This window comes from Mobula hypostoma, chromosome 22 (genome assembly GCF_963921235.1).
Source record: "Mobula hypostoma chromosome 22, sMobHyp1.1, whole genome shotgun sequence".
NCBI lineage: Eukaryota > Metazoa > Chordata > Chondrichthyes > Myliobatiformes > Myliobatidae > Mobula > Mobula hypostoma.
The window spans coordinates 39122796-39143714 of record NC_086118.1 but is presented as its reverse complement, the minus strand read 5'-3'; the positions used below and the strand labels follow the sequence as shown (position 1 = coordinate 39143714).

The 20919-nt window shown below is 42.8% G+C and overlaps 1 protein-coding gene across 4 annotated transcripts in view; it reads right to left on the bottom strand.

The window, feature by feature from the left end:
• fam20a (FAM20A golgi associated secretory pathway pseudokinase) overlaps window positions 1-20516 on the bottom strand; it is a 100100-nt gene extending 79584 nt beyond the window's left edge. For all 4 annotated transcript variants that reach the window (XR_010021307.1, XR_010021306.1, XM_063074465.1 and 1 more), the window contains exon 1: window positions 19805-20516. Coding sequence is in view for 2 of the 4 variants with exons in the window: in XM_063074465.1 (XP_062930535.1) it covers window positions 19805-20211 (407 nt within the window). In the remaining 2 variants the exon portion in view is untranslated. The remainder of the gene's footprint in view (window positions 1-19804) is intronic.
• Between the last annotated feature and the right edge of the window lie 403 nt (window positions 20517-20919).

Genomic DNA, 20919 nt, shown 5'->3' with positions numbered 1-20919 from the left:
TTATTTAACTTAGTTGCATTTATAGTTACTGAAAAAACTGAATACTGATGCATTTTGTTGATGGAAAATTTATGCCCAAAATTAACTAATATTGTCAATAATTAACAAAAACTGAAAACTCATCTTTGAAAAGTAAAAATAGAGAAACTCAAGTCTAAAATGTGCAGAAAGAGCCAAAGGTAGACCTGAAAGATACCATTGCAAGCTCAGGGAGGGAAACCATTTGGTAATTCTCTCACTTGGCTGCAGAGACAAGGGTAGAGCTGGACAATGTTAGAAAGCAGATGAGGATAGTCTTAGCGACTGTGGACAAGCCAAGAGGGACAAAGAAAGATAGATTATCAATGAATCCATCCACCAAAAGCAGAACTTTCTGGTGGCCAAACATTTTAATTCTGATTCCTAATCCCGTCACTCCATGGTCTCCTCTTTTGCCAAGATGAGGCCACCCTCAGGGTGGAGGAGCAACACTTTTTGGGTAGCCTCAAACCTGATGGCATGAATATCAATTTCTCCTTCCAGTAAAAAAATATTTCCTCCCCCTCCCCTCCTCTTCTATTCCTCACTCTAGCCTCTTACCTCCTCTCACCTGCCTTTCACCTCCCTGGGTCCCCTCCTCCATCCCTTTCTCCTACGATCCACTTTCCTCTCCTATCCTCCCTCCCCTCCCCCACCCCTGACCTTTTTATTCTGGCGTCTTCCCCCTTCCTTTTCAGTCCTAAAGAAGGGTCTTGGCCCAAAAGAGCAACTGCTTATTTAGATGCTGCCTGACCTGCTGAGTTCCTCCAGCATTTTCTGTCTGTTGCTCATAAACAGAATTGATGTTTGTGACAATGGAAAACTGTACTATGAGAAGACAGACTAGGAAGCCTTTAAAATGATAAATTTGTTTTGAAAGGTGGAAATGAATTTGTAATTAGGACAGAAAGGGGAAGTTGGTGCTCTTAATTACACTTTAGGATCCAAATCTTAAAGTGAGTCTTCAATTATAATTAAGAAACATAGCTCTGGGAAAAAACAAGACACAATGCTATGTCTTCTTGCTTCTTGCTGTACCCAGAACATTGTTTCTTAATTAAACCGAAGGATCAGATCCATGTATTACGCCGTCTTATTAACGAAATGCAGGCCCCATGCTGTTAAGAAATGCAACGTGCTTTCTGCAGGAGGTGAAGAGTACTGTTGCACACAATCTACGATGTAAAGTGCTAATTAGAGTGCAGCAACTGACCTTTCCATCTAATGAGTCAGTGCTGCCCAATCACAGCCATGTGACTAACTAACCTACTAACCCATTTATGTTTGGAACGCGGGATGGAAGTTTAAGACCTGGAGGAGACCCACACGGATACGAGGAGAACGTACAAACTCTTTACAAGCAGTGATCGAATTAAACCCGGGTCTCTGGCTCTGTAGTTGGGCTTACGGTTCTCTTTAACTTTGATGAAACTTAACTTCCATCCTGTTATAATTGTTATGTTTCTTAAATCAAACAATACAAAATAGAACAATATTATTCAGATGAATGGATGCATCTCATCCTGTGGGCTTAGATTCATCCCTCTCTGTGATGAGTTGGTCCCTGGCGTGGACCAGTTGCTTGTTACCACCCCACACCCCCACCCTTGTTGTCAAGTAGTGATTGATGCCCTTGACTGCTAGTCATGTCCTCTACAGAATTATATCCTTTGGAATAGTGTGGGGATGGGGCAGAACGGTGAACCAAATCACTTTGCAAAAGTTTTAAACTCTCTAGGAAGGAACTTGGATTCAATTGTCACAAAACAGGTTTTCAAGAAGCCAGTGTCAGGGCAGAGTACAGGAAAACTCCACCAAAATCTAGACAACATCAGGCAAAATACAGGGAAAAACAAGACTATTAGGATTGCTCTTGGGATTTTAGAGGTTATGATTAGTGTTGATAATTGCTGTAGTTCTAAAGTCGTTCACCCTTTTAATGAATGTGAACATGAAGTAACTTTCTGTAGCTACGAGGTACCATTCTCCATTAGTGTTCCTCTACATCTGGCATGCATGACGTGTCCACACCATCCTCTCTCTGTAGCAGTAGATGTTAATCCAGTGTACGTCTGATCTAGCTCTCAGCTTGCATTTCCCTAGGCCCGTGTGGCCTTTCTGTACCTGTTAGAGTATTTCTTGTTGCGTCTTTTGGTTGAATTTATTCTGATTGCAGCCAACGGAGCAACATCCTTCAGTGAGATGTCATCACTGAATGGCCGATGATGTCTTATTGCTGGTAGTGTTTTTTAATCTGGCCACACCCAAATTGCTTGCTGAGAAGACAACTAGAATCCCTCAGTGTTTTCTGTCCCTCTTCTCATCTTAGCTTTATTGACTATGTACCTGAGCGCCTCGATTTCTGATCTCATATCTTTCCCATAGTGCAAATGAGATCCTGGATCAGCTGATACCATATCCTTTGCTGGTTTGTATTTCAAAGAGGAATCATGACCTCTGAAGCCCCAAGAGCAATCCTGATAGTCTTGTTTTTCCCTGTATTTTGCCTGATGTTGCCTAGATTTTGGTGGAGTTTTGCTTTAAGAGCCACTAATTACTCTGTACCACTAACTTCCTTCCAAACAGATAGATGAAGTGCTTCTTGTATCCATATAACAGCTGACAACAGCTTGTACTCTGTGTTGGTGAATGTTATTCCTACCTCTGATGATTTATGTGTGAGTACTTTTATTTGCTGTTTGTTTGCAAGCGTTTGAGATACTCTCTGTAAAATACTTTCCTGCAGCACAACAGGGCCTATGTTGGTGCACACACCTTCTTAACTTGGTATGTGGGATTGGGACCACCGCAATTTGGCATTGTCACCCTGTGCTGAGATGTGAGGTACAATAGGCCTTGCATATTGATCAGCCTTAGAATGCTTATCAGTTCCTTCTTGCCCTTTTGTGCTCTCATCTCAATAATACCTGTGACAATTTTGAGTTGTCACATGTATACTTGCAGCTTCTTGTGCTATGGCCAGATCCACAGTATTGGTATTGGTTTGTTATTTATTGAGATATGGTGAAAAGTTTGTCTTACATACTGTTTATGCAAATCAGATCATTACACAGTGCATTCAGGTAGAACAAGGTAAAGCAATAACAGAATGCAAAATAAAGTGTAAAATCTGAAGAAAACATTCAGTGTAGGTAGACAATAAAGTGCAAAATCATAACAAGGAAGATTGTGAGGTCAGGTGTCCATCTTACCATACAAGAGGTCTGTTCAATAGAGCAGGATAGAAGCTATCCTGGAGCTAGGTGGTATTTGCTTTCAGACTTCTTGTATCTTTTGCCGGATGGGAATGGGAAAAGAGCAAGTGTCTGGGGTGGGAGGTGTCTTTGATAATGCAGGCTGTTTTAATAAGGCATCGAGTAGTTTAGACAGAGGGGAGTCTGGTTTCTAGGATGTGTTGAAGTGTATCCACTATTTTCCACAGTTTTTTGCATTCACGTGTAGAGCAGTTGCCATACCAAGCTATTATGCATCCAGACAGGATTCTTACCCTATGTTGCATCAATAAAAATTAGTCCAGAGGTTGTTATCTCCTTGGACGCGGAGAAGGCATTTGATAGAGTGGAGTGGGTATACTTGTTTAGTGTTTTGGAGAAATTTGGATTTGGCAGAATATTTATAGCTTGGGTTAAGCTATTATACCACTCGCCTTTAGCATGTATACAGACAAATTATTTTCGATCTGACTATTTCCCATTAACACGTGGCACTCGCCAAGGCTGCCGATTGTCTCCTCTTCTTTTTGCAATTGCAATTGAGCCTCTTTCTATTGCACTTAAGTCAACTACATTATTTCAAGGTGTTAGAAGAGGGGACATGGAACACCGTGTTTCCCTATATGCTGATGACCTCTTACTTTATGTTAGCGACCCTGTAGGTAGTAGTCCTGCTATCATGTCATTATTAGGTCAATTTGGAGCCTTCTCTGTCTATAAACTGAACTTTCAAAAAAGCAAATGCTTTTCCATTAATAACTTGGCCCTACAGATCCAACAGGAATCTTTGCCTTTCCCTTTATCTCAAAATGGTTTTGTATACCCAGGAATACATATTACTCGCTCTTTTACATCTCTGTTTGAAGCTAACTACAGGCCTCAGGTTAGCCAAATGAAGGCTGATTTCAAGAGATGGCACAGTTTACCCCTTACTATAGCTGGGAGAATTCAGTCAGTGAAAATGACTATACTTCCTAGATTTCTTTATTTGTTTCAGTGTTTGCCAGTTTTCTTATCTAAGTTATTTTTAAAATCAGTTGACCAAGCTATAACCTCCTTTATTTGGGAAAATAAGGTCCCAAGGGTTAATAAGCACACTCTCCAAAGAGGTCATGACGTAGGTGGAATGGGTCTTCCCAGCTTTATTCATTATTACCGGGCAACGAACATTCAAAAAGTATTATTTTGGCTCCACCGGCCAGATATAATCTGGTGCCTGCTTAAGTCACGGTCTTGCCACTCCTCATCTCTCCCAGCTTTGCTGTATTCTTTCTTACCATTGAAATCCTCTCAATTCACATCTAACCCGGTCGTGCTCAAAATTTTTAATCAATTTCGCTGCCACTATAAGTTCATATCAGCTTCAGTTTTGGGCCCCGTTCATAAAAACCATTTATTTCCTCCCTCCACATTCGATTCAGCTTTCAGACAATGGGGTTTGAACGGTCTTATGCGCATTAAGGATTTGTATACTGATAACATATTTGATAGTTTTGATAACCTGCGTGGTAAGTATGGCCTTCCGCATAATCATTTTTTAAAATACCTGCAGATTCGCCACTTTGTCAAGGAAAAATTTCCCTCTTTTCCTGTTCTACCACCTGCTATGTTATGGGAAAAACTCACTCTTAGCTTTAACAATAAAGGGCTGATCTCTGAACTATACTCTCAGCTGATGTCTTTGGGAGTTCAAGATCTAAACAAAACTAAGAGTAGGTGGGAGGATGACCTTGGTATGGATCTGGCGGAGGAATATTGGGCAAAAGTATTGAATAGTGTTCATTTCTCATCATCACGTGCTAGACTGGGGCTCATACAATTTAAAGTTTTACACAGAGTACATTTAAGTAAAGCCAGAGTTGCAGACATATACCCTGGGACAGACGCTGGCTGTGACAGGTGTTCCTTCTCTCCGGCTGGTTTAGTACATGCATTTTGATCATGCCCTCGGCTTGATGACTATTGGGCACTGGTTTTTAAAATTATCAGTGAGGATTTGGGGGTGACACTGAGACCTTGCCCGCTTATAGCTGTATTTGGTGTGGCAGATGATGATTTGGGTTTAAATGCAAGCCAGTCAGATACCATTGCATTTACATCGCTATTGGCCTGCAGGAGAATTTTGCTGGTTTGGAAATCTGCCACTCCCCCAACTGCTGCTGCTTGGTTAGAAGATGTAATGTTTTTTCTGAAATTAGAAAAGATTAAATTCACTTTGAGGAAGTCTGTGAAAAAGTTCTATTCGAAATGGGGACCTTTCTTATCATATTTTGGGAGTCTTAAGGAATTACCTACTAATTGAGGGCATTTGACTGTATTTGGGAAGTTGCCTCTCATTTAACACGCTTATAATTTACCTCACAGGGTGGTTGATGAATTGTAAATATGAGTGTATTTTGGATCATCTGACATGTTGCAGATGTGTGTGAGCCGTCGTCTTGAAGTAGTGTGGGGGTATGGTTGTGAAATGTCCGTACTTGTATTTGTGAATTGTTGTGTTGTAAATATATTAGCTGCCATGATATGTTCAGGGAGGGCGGGTGGGGGGAAGTTTGTTTTGGGGGTACGATATTAAAGCAAAATGGAGGAAAATATAATCCATTATATATTCTGTATTGTGTCATTCCTTCAATAAAAATAAAAATTTAAAACTTGCAAAAAAAAATTAGTTCAGTTCAATGGAGACATGATGAATTTCTTGAGCTTTTGTGAGCTTTCTTGGCCATGACTTAATCTGTCCCCATCAAAGCCTTCTGCATGCCTGGATGTGCTGAGCCCCAAATGACTTGATCCACTAACTTCCACCCATTTTCTTGAACTTATATGCTTTGGCTGATTTCTGAGCATTGCCAAGAAATTAACAACACCTTGCCTTCTTCCCACCTTTGCTTGGAACTCATAACTTTGCATTTGATGACATGCTCTTGGCTTGAGTTATGTCTGAAACATTTGAAAATCTTGTCAAGAATGTTAGTCTATGACTCAGATACTTCCCCCATTGTTGAAATGATCCAGCCTCCTCTTCCTATCCACAACAAGATGTACTGACCTTCCCTTCGTGATGCATGGCTGTCAGAAATCCTTTGAATCTCAGCTTAGCCTCAGGCCTAACTTTTCATGAGGCCTAACCTTTCGTGAGGCCTAAGTCACCTTGCTGACCCCCCAGCCTCAGTTCATCACGTTGCAACCATCCTTCACATACTTGTCACACCCAGTTGCTAGAGGCATGTGTTCATTTGTTTAAGAGTTAAAATCAACATTTGCATTGCTCATGTGAGGTGGAATTTTACTCAGTTGACTATCGCCACCAAGCTTCGTCTTTGTTTCATACTTGCACTGAAAACTCCAACCAATGGTTTATTATACGCTCAGACTGCATGCTCCTGGGAGATGCATTGTATGTTTTCTACTCAGAATCATCGTGCACCCATGATTAATGCAGTACAATGAGTTAAGCCTTTAATGATATAGACCCCTAACTATTTTTGCTACAAGATAACATGTAGTTTGCAATGTAGAATGGCTCAAGGATGGAAAAAGGTTTGGTGGGCTAAACCTTTGAAGAGAAATTTGAAGACAGCATGATTTAAAGGAGACAGTCAGAGGAGAGGTGCGAGTAACAACATCAGCAAACATGGGGACCAGGATGGAATACTCGGTGGTCATCAGGTTATGGTGATAAAGCTTAAGGGTGTGTCTGTCAAGGATGTAATGAACTTTAGGAGGGCATAAGGAAGACAGATAGAGTCAAGGTGGAGGGTGGACATTTGATATGGTGGGCAGTGGAAGGGGGTGCCCTGGAGTTGGTGCCAGAGAAACCGAATGAGATCTCTTCAAACTTAGCAACAAAGAAACCCATGAGATTCAGGCACTTGTTGGTAGTAAGGGTGGAGGAGATGGGGGGGGGGGGTTGCATCGAAGAAAACAATTGTACTGACTGGAGACACAAGAGACTGCAGATGCTGGAAATCTGAGGAATCCATCTACTTTTGGGACTTTCCAGTGGGCTGCAATCTTCACAAGCAGTCAGTTGTTTGGCTGAAATGCTGCTAGTTTTAAAAAGAGCTTGGGCCTTTATGGAATTTTACCTTATACTTTATTGTCACCAAACAATTGATACTAGAACGTGCAATCATCACAGCAATATTTGTTTCTGCGCTTCGCGTTCCCTGGAGTACAAATTGATAGTAAATATTAAAAATTTTAAATTATAAATCATAAGTAGAAAATAGAAAAGGGAAAGTAAGGTAGTGCGAAAAAAACCAAGAGGCAGGTCTGGATATTTGGAGGGTACGGCCCAGATCCAGGTCAGGATCCGTTCAGCAGTCTTATCACAGTTGGAAAGAAGCCGTTCCTAAATCTGGCCGTACGAGTCTTCAAGCTCCTGAGCCTTCTCCCGGAGGGAAGAGGGACGAAAAGTATGTTGGCTGGGTGGGTCGTATCCTTGATTATCCTGGCAGCACTGCTCTGACAGCGTGCGGTGTAAAGTGAGTCCAGGGACAGAAGATTGATTTGTGTGATGTGCTGCGCTGTGTTCACGATCTTCTGCAGCTTCTTCCGGTCTTGGACAGGACAACTTCCATACCAGGTTGTGATGCACCCTAGAAGAATGCTTTCTACAGTGCATCTATAAAAATTAGTGAGGGTTTTAGGGGGCAGGCCAAATTTCTTTAGCTTTCTCAGGAAGTAAAAGCACTGGTGGGCCTTCTTGGCAGTGGATTCTGCTTGGCTGGACCAAGTCAGGTCATTTGTGATATTGACCCCGAGGAACTTAAAGCTTTTGACCTGTTCCACTTGTGCACCACCGATGTAAATGGGGTCATGTGGTCCGCTACTCCTTCTGAAGTCAACAACCAATTCCTTCGTCTTGCTGACGTTGAGGGATAGGTCTTTGCACCATGCCACCAGGTTCTTAATTTCCTCTCTGTACTCAAACTCATCATTACCCGAGATACGGCCTACAATTGTGGTGTCATCAGCAAACTTATATATTGAGTTCGATGGAAACTTGGCTACACAATCATGGGTGTACAGTGAGTACAGCAGGGGGCTGAGTACACAGCCTTATTCTGAGTACACAGAATTTTCAGTGGGTGGCAATCATTGTGAGCAGTTACTTTTTTACCTGAGGTGGTATTAGGTTTAAAAAGAGTTTGGGGCCTTTCAGGACTTTTTGGCAGGCTGCAATCACAATGATCTCTTAGGCATTTGGCAAAGGCCAATAAAAAGAAACAGAGTGTAAACGGAAAGGCCATTGTTGGAGGGGACAGTGTTAGAGTGGCCAGGCTTTGCCTCAACAATCATTGGCGAGAACAGATGGAGACTCAAAGTAAAGCCTGGTTTATACTTCTGTGTAAACTGGACGCCGTAATCTACGCAAGTGGCCTACACGCGTTGTGAGCATTTATACTTGTGCGTTGGTGTGTCTGCGTCGCTCAGCAATTCGCGCACGCCACGCATGCGCACTCACCTGCCCACGCAAGGCTTCACGGTCATGGTAGTCTCCGGGTATACAAGACGCGAGCGTCTTTTTTCGTGCGAAATGTGTCCTCCATAATTTCGGAGGTCTGTAAAGCTTTATGGAAAGCATTGCAGCCAGAGTTCCTTCCCTGCCCTTCAGTCGCCCAGTGGGAAGCTATTGCAGCGTAGGATGACTTGCGATGCTACCAAGCAGACCAATCACAGCTGTTGCATTCTGCGTTGCCGCGAGGCGTGGTTACATTTTGGGAGAGGAGCGCGTCGCAGCAACGCAAGCTCTTGCGTAGGGATCTCCCAAGTTGCAGTTCTCTTGCAGACTGCATCAGGTTTTCCTCCAGTGTTTCCCTGTATTTTGCTGCATTTGTTTTACCCTCTACCTTCACAAGCCTTCCAGGGCCTGCTGCAGCCACCACCATGCTTCACAGTAGGGATGGTGTGTTTTTGATGATCTGCGGTGTTTGGCTTGCACCAAACATAGCATTTCAACTCTTAGTTGTTTTGTAACTCACAGTTATTTTGTAAATAACACTATTCTTTGCATTTCTGGTTAGATGCTAACTGCATTTCATTGGCTTTGTATCTGTATTCGGCACAATGACAATAAAGTTGAATCTAGTCTAATCTAATCTAATCTAATTTAGTCTGTTGGCCAAAATGCTCAATGGAACCTTCTTCCAGCTGACTTCAGAGTTTCCCACATGCCTCCTAGCAAACTCTTGCCAATATTTCATGTGAGTTTTTCTCAACAGTGGCTTCCTCTTTGCCACACTCCTGTAAAGCTGCGACTGGTGAAGCACCTGGGCAACAGTTGTCGTATGCACAGCCACTGAAGCTTGTAACTCCTCCAGAGATGTCACAGGTCTCTTGGTGGTCTCCCTCACTAGTCCCCTTCTTGCACGATCACTTAGTTTTTGAAGACAGCCTGCTCTAGGCAGATTTACAGCTGTGCCATATTCTTTCCATTTCCTGATGATTGACTTAACTGTACTCCAAAGGAATTTCAGAGACTTCGAAATCTTCTTGTTTCCATCTTCTGACTTGTGCTTTTCAACAATCTTTTCTCTGAGTTGCTTGGAGTGTTCTTTTGTCATCATTGAGTACTTTTTCCCAGGATACTAACTCAGCAGCAGTTGGATATTCCAGATACAGCTGTATTTTTACTACAATCAATTGAAGCACCTTGATTTCACACAGGTCTCCAAAAACAGATCTCCATTTAACTTATTATGTGACTTCTAAAAACCAATTGGCTGCACTAGTGATGACTTGATGTGTCATATTAAAGGGGGGGGGGGAATGTTGAATACTTATGCGATCAATTATTTTGTGTTTTATATTTGTAATTAATTTAGATCACTTTGTAGAGATCTATTTTCACTTTGACACGAAAGAATCTTTTTCTGTTGATTGGAGTCAAAAAAATCCAAATTAAATCCATTGTGATTCAATTTTGTGGGACAATAAAACATGAAAACTTCCAAGGGGGCTGAAAACTTTTTATAGGCACTGTATGCACTACTAGACAAAGAAAGGGGAAAAAAACGTCTTAGAGTCTCTGTCTGTTCTCGCCAATGCTTGTTGATGCAAAGTCTGACCACTCTAACACTATCCACTCCAACAATGGCCTCTCCGCTTGCACCTCAGTTTATATAGGCACTGTAGCTAGTGTGGTGAGAATGGGTCCAGGATTATTGATATTTTCTTAGTCTGAGATGAGAAATACATCTTCATGAAGTCTATTGACCTTCAGCTCCTTAAAGAATTCGTTAAGGAATTAGAGCAGCAGCTCAGTGACCTTAGGTTCAGATGGGAGAATGAGGCGGTGATAGATAGGAACTACAGGGATGTAGTCACCTCTAACTTGCAGGAGGGAGACACCTGGGTGACTGTCAGGAGAGGTAAAGGGAATAGGCAGCAAGTTCAGAGTATGTATGTGGCCATTCCCCTCAATCATAAGTATCCTGCTTTGGATACTGTTGGCGGGGGGGGGGTGGGGGGGTGGCACTAACCTACCAGGCGGAAGCTGCAGCAAGTGAGTCTAGTTTTATGGCTCAGAAGGGAAGGGGATGGTGGTGAAGAAGACTGCAGTAGCTATAGGGGATTTCATAGTTAGAGGAGCAGACAGGAAATTCTGTGGATGTGATAGAGACACCCCAATGGCATGTTGCCTACCAGGTGCCAGGGTCAGGGATGTCTCAGATCGGGTCCACAGCATCCTTAAGGGGGAAGGGGAAGGGGAGCAGCCGGAGGTTGTGGTAAGTAGAGGTACTAACGATATGGGTAGAAGAGGGGAGGAGGCCTTGAAGAGAAAATATAGGGAGTCAGGTAGAAAGCTGAAAAGCAGGACCTCCAAGGTAGTAATTTCTGGATTGCTTTCAGTGCCAAATGCCAGTGAGGGTAACAATAGGATGATTTGGCAGACGAATGCGTGGCTGAGGAATTGGATGAGGGGGCAGGATTTCAGATTTCTGGATCGTGGGATCTCTTCTGAGGAATGTAGGACCTGGATACAAAGGGCAGGTTACACCTGAACCCGAGGGGGAACCAATACATTTGTGGGCAGGTTTGCTAGATCTGTTGGGGAGGGATCAAATTAATTTGGCAGGGGGATGGGAATCAGAGCGATAGAGCTGAGGAATGGGGCAGTTGTTATACAAATTGATGTAGTGTGTAATGAGACTGCGAAGAAGGACAAGTAGATGATAGGGCAAAATTGCAGCTGTGTGCTGAATTGAAGTGTGCCAAGGTTGAAAAGGGTGATGAATATAAGACTGAAGGTCTTATACAGCATAAAGAAGATGATCCTGTAGTGCAATGAGAGATTGGTAGGTATCACTAAGTCATGGTGGCAAAAAGATCGTAATTAGGAACTTAACACCCAAGGTGTATTGAAATGACAGGCAGGTAGGTAGGTGGCTCTATAAGTAAAATCAAATCCTTAGAAAGGCGTAATACAGCGTCAAAGATGTAGAATCCTTGTGGGCAGAGTTAAGGAGCTGCAAGGGTAAAACAACCCTGATCGGCATTATAGGCCCAGGATGTGGGTGGGATACAAATTACAACAACAGATAGAAAAGATGTAAAAAGGGCAATATTGCAATAGTCATGGGAGATTTCAATGTTCCGGGAAATTGGGAAAATTGGTGTTGGATCCTAAAAGAGGGTATTTGTAGAATGCCTCCGAGACGTTTTATTTAGAGCAGCTTGTAGTTGAGCCCACAATGGGAAAGCAATTCTGGATTGAATGCTGTGTAACAAACCAGATTTGATTAGGGAGCTTAAGGTAAAGGAAGCCTTAGGAGGCAGTGATCATAATATGATTAAAAGCAACACACACAAAATGCAGGAGGAACTCAGCAAGTCAGGCAGCGTCCATGGAAACAAACAAACCATCGACTTTTCAGACTGAGACCCTTCTTCAGGACCGGAAATGAAGGGGGGAGATGCCAGAATTCTGCTCCTATGTCTTACGGTCTAACCCAGCAGGTCATACAGCATCTGTGGAGGGAAAAGGACAGTCGATGTTTTGGATTGAAAACCTTAACCAGGAATGGAAATGAATATGGGAGAGCGAGTGAATATGAAGAGGAGGGCGTGGGGAGGGTTGGAGCTGGAGCTGGCTGGTGTTAGGTGGATCCAGGTGACTGTTGTTATAGCAGGTGATGGGGGGGGGAGAATGGGAATGATGCAAGAGGCTGGGAGGTGTGGGGTGGAAGTGACAAAGGTCTGTGAATCCACTGAGCACAGAGATGAAGATTCAGAGAGCTGCAGAGATCACAAAGGATGAGCACACTGTTCCTATTTTGTTTTGGAAACAATACAAATTGACCATGACAATAAATAGCATTTCATGGTCAAAGGAAACCAAGAACTTCTTATTCCACTGATTGCTATACAACCAGACAATCTGTCTCAGCTGTCAGTTGTGGGTTAAGTATTGGCCCAGAGAGTTAGAAAATTAACTGCAAATCTGCTTAAGTTACAACAGTGACTGTTGTCTAAAAACTTACTGTAAATTGCTTGGGGACCACCTGAGGTTAGGAAAGGTGCTAAATAATTATCATCTAACTCTAAAACTTCAGTCCAACAATTTATATTGTCATTTGAACCTCTTACAATTCCTTCAGATGAAAGGATATTGTTGATGGAAGAAACACCACTTGTGAAAAATCCTCACTAAAAAAAATGGTTCGAAAGGCATGAGTGGCCAATTGTTCCTATGAGATGAATTGGACATCAGAACAAAGCCTGCATTTGTCATTACAAAAATACAGGCTTGAGTGGAGAAGGTAAAAATGCTTCCTGGTTTAAAAATACTTCAGCTCAAGGGTATAATAAAACAAATTTTGGCTACAGTTTGTTTTAACCTGTAATTGCTCACAAAACACATATGCAATAATGTCTTCAGCTTTGAGATGCTCTGTAGATGATCTCAGTTAACTTCTAGTCAGTATTTACTGCTGTCAATCATAAACAATGACTTCTGATTGGAGATACCGATGGGGAAACAGTCAGGCTCTTGAGTTGAACAAAGCAAAAGGGACCAAATCATGGTTAATTTTGTGTTTAAAAACTGGGAAGATTAATGAATTTTGCTTGCTGAGTTGTTAGTCGGATTGGCAATTGAGGAATAAGTGACAATTTTATGAGTGAAAGGTTTTTTTTTGTCTATTGTTCCTGAATATAGTTGAAGAATTACACACAAAGTTTTGATTGTAACAAAGTAACATTTCTATTAATTTCACTGTTGTTAAAATATTCACTCTAATTAAGAAAGTAGAGAATGCATTTTTACGTGAGTGATTCAGTTCCATTTATCAATATGCAATATTTCAAATGAGATGAGTATTGTCCTCAACAGGAGCTTGTGAGGGAAAAGAAAGATATTTTCCAGCATGTGAAATAGCTTGCAATCTTAAAATAACCCGCTCAACAATCTTCTTTAATATACAACAAATTACACGTTTCTCTTTCCAAGGATGGTATTAGCATGCTGCTTTCTTATTCCTCCAACATCACAAGGAGAGGATAAGAGCATTGAAATGGATTTGATTCACGTATGCTATAACCTGCAGCAGGGAGATTACATCCATCCACTCAAACACACAGGGAGTTAATTGTTGAGTCTCTGAAGATCACCTACACTGATGATTGTACCTTAATGTTCAAAACAATATGATATCCTAACTCCTGCACCGTGCTAGTGGTTTATCTGATGGAAAGTCCACTTTATCTAAAGATTGAAAAAGAATCAGAGATGTGGCAGACAAATCTCCAGATTAGGAATTCAATGTGGTCTTTACCTTGGTGACTATCTTTCTGTGTGATTGACTCAAGATAGGCATAGGCCCTCTGTCTGAAAACACCAGGCGTCACTATGTATTGAGATTTTATCTCTCCCTGGTGTTGATAAGGATGGGGCTGGTCTTATGCCAGTATTATGTATTTCTTCTTTCTGTATTATTTCTTCTTGGGCAGGCCATTGATGTGACTAATTTGGGAACTCAGACTCCTCTACAAATGAGGCCAAAGGTGCCTGGTGGGGCAGGTGAGTGGGTTGCAGAGGAGTGAATCCACTACTTCTGCTCCTTATGCAGGACTTCAGTGTACAGCGATTGCATGGGCATTTGGTCCTCAACCCTGTCCTGAATGCTCCTTCTGCACTTTGAATGGTTATTCCCAAGAGTCAGTGGGGGGCTTTTGCTATTTTTTAGGAAAACTGCACGCATCCTTGTATCCTTCTCTCTGCTTGTCTGGTCATCCCTGAGCTTAGAGGAGGGTAACTTTTGGCACCCCGATTAATCAAGAATCTATCAACCTCTGCCTTAAGTATGCCCAATGATTTGGCCTGCACAGCTGTCTGTGGCAATGAATTCCACAGGTTCTTCACCATCCGGCTGAAGAAACTTTTCTCAACTCTGTTCTAAATGGACGTCTCTCAATTCTAAGGCTGTGTCCTTTGGTCTCAGACTCCCGTACGATAGGAAACCACTCTAACTAGATCTTTCAATCAGTATTTGACAGGTTTCAGTGAGATCCTCGATCATTCTGCTAAACACCATCAGGTAGAGGCCCAGAGCTACCCAACGCTCCTCATCTGTTAACACTTTAATACTTGGGAGCATTCTTGAGAACCTCCTTTGGACCCTCTCCAATGCCACTACAACTTTTCTTAGGTAAGGGGCCGAAAACTGCTCACAATACTCCAAGAAAATGAATCTCAGGGTTGTATCTGGTGACATATGTGTACTTTGACAATAAATTTAGTTTGAACTTTGAACCTTGAAGTGCACTCTGACCAATGCCTTATAAAGCCTCCGCATTACATCTTCGCCTTTTTTTATTCTAATCCTCTTGAAATGAAAGTCAACATTGCATTTGCCTTTCTTATCACCGATTCAACCTGCAAGTTAACCTTTAGGGAATCCTGCAACAGGACTCCCTTTACACCTCTGAGTTTTGAATTTTCGTGCTATTTAGATAATAGTTCATGCCTTTATTCCTTCTGCCAAAGTGCATGACCATGCACTATATTCCATCTGCTGCTTCTTTTTCATCACCTCAATCTTTCAAAGTCCTTCTGCAGCTTCCCTGTTTCCTCAACACTACTTGCCCCTACACCTATCTTCATATAGTCTGAAAATTTGGCCACAAAGTCATCAATTCCTTCACTCAAATCATTGACATATAACGTGAAAAGAAGCAGTCTGAACACTGACCCCTGCAGAACACCACTAGTCACTGGCAGCCAGTCAGAAAAAGCTCCTTTTAGAAAACCATGCTGACTTTGGCCCACGTGCTTCCAAGTATCTTGAAACTTCATCCTTAATAACAGACTCCAACATCTTTCTCGCCGCTGAAATCAGCCTATAATTTTCTTTCCTCTGTCTCCCTCCTTTCTTAAAGAGTGGAGCAACATATGCAATTTTCAATCCCTCTGGAACCATTCCAGAATCTAGTGATTCCTAAAAATCATTACTAATGCCTCCACAATCTCTTCAGCTACCTCTTTCAGAACCCTGGATCCATCTGGTCCATGCAACTTCCCTACCTTCAGATTTCTCAGCTTGCCAAGCACCTTGTCCTTAGTAATAGCAGCGACACTCATTTCTGCCTCCAACACTCTCGAATTTCTGACACTCGCTTTGTGTCTTTCACAATGAAGACTGTTGCAAAATACTTATTAAGTTCGCCATTTCTTTGTCCCCCATGACTACTTCACCAATATCGTTCTCCAGTGGTCCAATATCCACTCTCATTTCTCTTTTACTTTTTATATATCTGAAAAAACTTTTCGTATCCTGCTTTATATTTTTGGCAGGCTTACGTTCATATTTCATCTTATTTCTCTTTATGGCTTTTTTAGTTGCCTTCTGTTGAAGTCTAAAAGCTTTTAAATCCTCGAACTTCCCACTAATTTTTTACAATATTATGTGGCTTCTTTTCTGGTTTTATGCTGTCCTTGAATTTTGTTGCGTGCCATGGTTGCCTCGTCCCCCTTTTAGAAGATTTATTCATCTTTGTGATGTCATTTCCCTGCGTCTTCCAGAGCTCCCCCAGAAACACCAGCCATTGCTGTTCTGCTGTCATCCTTGATTGTGTCCGCTTCCAATCACGTTTGGCCAGCTCCTCTCTCACGCCTCTGAAATTCCCTTTACTCCACTGTAATATTAATACATCTGGTTTTAACATCTCCCTCTCAAGCTGCAGGGTGAATTCTATTCTGTTATACTGGACCAGATTTGCAGTCACAGCATTTGGTGGAATCTCCTGCTGGTAAATGCATTTGCAAAGGAGGGACGTCAAGAGACTGGGTGGCGTTTGTGCAGGTCTACCCTGAATAATTGTACAGTACTGGACTGCAAGCAATAAGGTTCAGAATGAAACAAATACCAGCTGTTGGAGGGGCCCCTTCAGCTCGGTGAAAAGCACCCTTATATCTACTCAAATGTTCCAGTCTCCCAGTGCTAGAAACTGTCCATGAACTCACACTGCAGGCTGGCACTGTAGGGGGTCAAAGGATACACCGAGTCTCAGTTTAGTAGGTCCAATGGGGGGAGGCCGTAGATACACCTTCTCTCCCAATTGCAGATCAAGGTGGTGAAAACCAGACAAAATATCCATGCATCATCACTACTGAATATAATTCATATCATGCTGTCTCTTTTAGATAAGAGACAATGGCAGCATTTAAGAGACATTTAGATTGGCACAAGAGTAGACAGGGAACGGGCAGATATGGACTATGTGTGGGCGGATGGGATGGCTTTAAATTACTGTGGGTGGCATGAGTAGCAGGGTTCGATTCCTACCGCTGCCGTAAGGAGTTTGTACATTCTCCCTTTGGCCATGTGGGTTTTCTCCGGGTGCTCTGGTTTCCTCCAACGTTCGAAAGATGTCTGATTAGGATTAGGATTAGTGAGTTGTGGGCATGGTATGTTGGCATCGGAAGTGTGGCAACAATTGCAGTCTGCCCCAGAACCATCCTTGCTGATTTGATTGATGCAGAAGTCACATTTCACTGTATATTTCGATGTTTCAACGTACACGTGGCACATAGAGCTAATCTCTAAAATCTTCAAATCTTTAAAAATTGGAATCATGATCAGCACAGATACTGTGGGCTGAAAGGGTTCGTCCTGCCTTGCGCAGAGTTCTGTGGAGGTACCATGAGACACTCTGGAGTGCATGTAATAAGCATATTCTGTCGTCTACTATGAACAGTGACTTTTCTACTTAGTGTTTCATAAATTTGTAAATTTGTAGACAATTAGGGATTCAACTCTGTTAAATCCTGATGAAGGCTCTCAGCCTGAAATGTCGCCTGTTTATTCCACTCCACAGATGCTGCCTGACCAGCCGAGTTCCTCTAGCATTTTGTGTGTGTTACTCTATTAAATTAAACTGTATTTTTTTTCAGTGGAATAAGCCAAAGGTGAAATAGTTGAATTAACCGATGCCTTCCTTTCAAAGAATGACACGGTAATGTCATGGTTAGCACAGCGCCTTACAGTATAGATGACCTGGGTTCAATTCCCGCCACTGCCTGTAAGGACTTTGTACGTTCTCCCCGTGACCATGTGGGTTTCCTCCGGGTGCTCCGGTTTCCTCCCACAGTCCAAAGACATACCGGTTAGTTGGTTAGTTGGTCATTGTAAATTGTCCTGTGTTTATGCTAGCATTAAATTGGGAAAATTGCTGGGTAGCATGGAAGGCCTACTCCACACTGTATCTCAATTAATAAACTCCAGCTTGCAGTGCTATTGTGCTTTAAACCGCTCTAGTGACTTCCAAAAGTGCATTGTGTACAAAGTATTTGAACTTATGACTAACCGGGTGGGTTTGCTCAGTTTATCATCCAATCTATCATGCTTGGGAAAAGAAACTAGGTGTCATTAATCATTTCCACCCACACACACTTTAGGGAGATCTACGGATCCTGTTTTAGTTGTAAATTCAGCCAAATGCGTTGTAAAAATGATCATGATGGTTTCCTTGAAAAGTAGGGGCTCTTCAGCACCAGCCTTTCTGCATTGGCCAGTTTTTAATTGTCACTGACATGGTATATAGATTGAGGTGTCAAAGAAGTCAGTTGAACACTGGAAGAAAGGAAGCCTTCTCTGCGTTATGGGCCAATGAAGCAGTTATGACGATCTCAGCCTGGAGCTCCTATAGGCAGGTTTCAAAAGCCACCCCCATCTAAACTATTGAGGTTTTGTATCCCAGCATATGTCATACCTCAGCTTATGGGCAAACATCTTTTCATGACAACATACAAGGCCATTCAGCCCCTCAAGTCTATGACAGATCATAGAGCAGTACAACACAGGAATAAGCCCTTCAGTTCCAGGTGTCTGTGCAAAATAGAGTGCCAAATTTAACTAAATCTCTTCTGCCTGCATGTGCTCCATATGCCTGCATCCCCTGTGTCTAGTGCGTCCATCTAACGGCTCCTTAGACGCCACAATCCTATCTGCTTCCACCACAAGCCCCTTTCAGACACTTGGGCACTCTCTATGGGAACTTAAACATTTCTCCTCCTACTTTCAATTATTTTACATCACTTTTGCACTACTTTTTATTTATTTTATTGTAGCTTACAGTAATTTGTTATACCCGCACTGTACTGCTCCCTCAAAGCAACAATTTTCACCACTTATATCAATGACAATAAACCTGACGATTTTTGATTCCGAATTTCTTCTAATATTTGACATTTCTACATGGAGGAAACAAGATTCTGACAGATTATCTTCACTATGCCTCTCACATTTAAAAACAAATCGACCACTTCTCAAATCAACTACACGGATGGCCTTACACCAATTATTTCGCTGGAACCGGTTCTCTCCGGGACACCCGTAACCTACCTGCTGTGACCCCGTGGGACAGCGGCTTTACTTTCGCGCGAGCCTCGTCGTCTATCATCGGCTCGGCATCCATGAGGAGAAATCAGAATCCCGCCGGTTCAACAGGATGGACGCACAAGAGGCTGCAGATGCCGGAATCTGAGAACAACCATCCGCCGGAGATGCTCAGTGGGTTCTGTGGAAAGAAATGGACAGTCGACACTTCGGGTCGAGATCCTTCATCCGGAGTCATCTGGTCAACCGAGATGAAGGGTCTCGTCCTGATAGTTCGACAGCCTACTTCCCTTCACAGATGCGGTCTGACTTGCCGAGTCAACAGAGTAGCCCATACAAGCTGGCCACCGGGGCTATTGATATAAAGCGGGATCGCGAGCTGTATTAATATCAGTGTTGTCCGTACTCGCTGGGTCACCCTTGAAGTTGCGTTATGTTCACCCCCGAGGACAGTTTAAGTTCTCAGAGGGTTTGTCTCACTCTCGTTGAATGAGAGCGGGGATTGCTTTTTTTCTGAATGGCATTCTCTAAGCTTTAAACTAATACAAAAAACATATCTTGGCACACTTGCATTATTCATACAGTTCAGCGTAGCTCAGCACCTATACTCAACTAGTCGTCAGCAGAAGCAGCTGGCGGATTCAGAAGTCGCCGACTTTCTTTATCTTTAGTTTCTCGCCGTCTCCGGCCACCGCGTTTCCCACAGCTTACCTGTTCGCCCGTTTAGCTTTGCGCTCGTAGAACTTGACGGCGGCGAATCTTTCCAAGAGTGAGTCGCTTAGCCCCCGGCTCAGGGACTGCACACGGTATAAGGGGTGCGAGAAGAGTTGGCGGAGTTTGGAGTGAGTTGGGCTGAGCTGCCAACGTGCCCGGGCTCCGCTGCTGCTGTTGGCCGGGCTTAGGCTTGTGCCCCGCAGCCCGGCGCACGGACACTGGCTGCGGCTGAGCCGCCGCCGCTGCTGCAACTTGGGTAGGATATTGAAGAGCAGATCGACCGTGAAGGCCGTCGAAAGAAGCAGGAGGATCAGTAATCGGTTCTTTCTACTCCACATGCTTTGTCTCAGCCGGTGAGTGTTTTGCCTGCCAAAGTGTCTGTCACAACACGACCCACGCTTCATCAGCTGAGACGCAGAACCTTCTTAAAGAGACACTACATCAGCTCTGCCCTTGGAAAAACACACGCCCACATTCCCTTCAACACATAAGTACATGCAGACGCTCTTTATCCTGAGGGTTTCGACACATCTGTTGCCCCCAAACAATCTTTGAACTCCAACTTGAGTCAAATTATACACTGCAATATTGACAGGAAGGTGCATATTTTGGGACCGATTAATAAGAGCGGAAACAAATATATTCTTTGCTGTCTAAGAGCACGTGAGGGAATGGGTCAAAATTGATTACAGGACCGTGCACATTAACATTTGCATTACAGGTTGGATTTTAGTGGACTTACTAACAACTCTACTTTTTAACCTTCCAGATAACTTAGTGTTTCAAAGTTCAAAGTTCAAAATTCATAGTTAATTTATTATCAAAGGACATATATGTTAACCTGAGATTCTTTTAATTGCGGACAAACCCAATAACTCCAGGAAAGACCACACCCAACAGGACGGACAAGCAACCATTCAGCAGAAGACAACAATCTCTGCAAATACAAAAGACTGAAAAAAAAATAATGTGACCATATCCTAAGTTATTCATTACGGACTGTGCTTTTAAAAAGAGAGAGAGTGTGCAGCTGTACAGCACAAACAACTTGTTACTGAGAGAGAGGGGGTGAAGACTGCTCACAGTTTGTTTGGGATTTCTGCAAGGACACT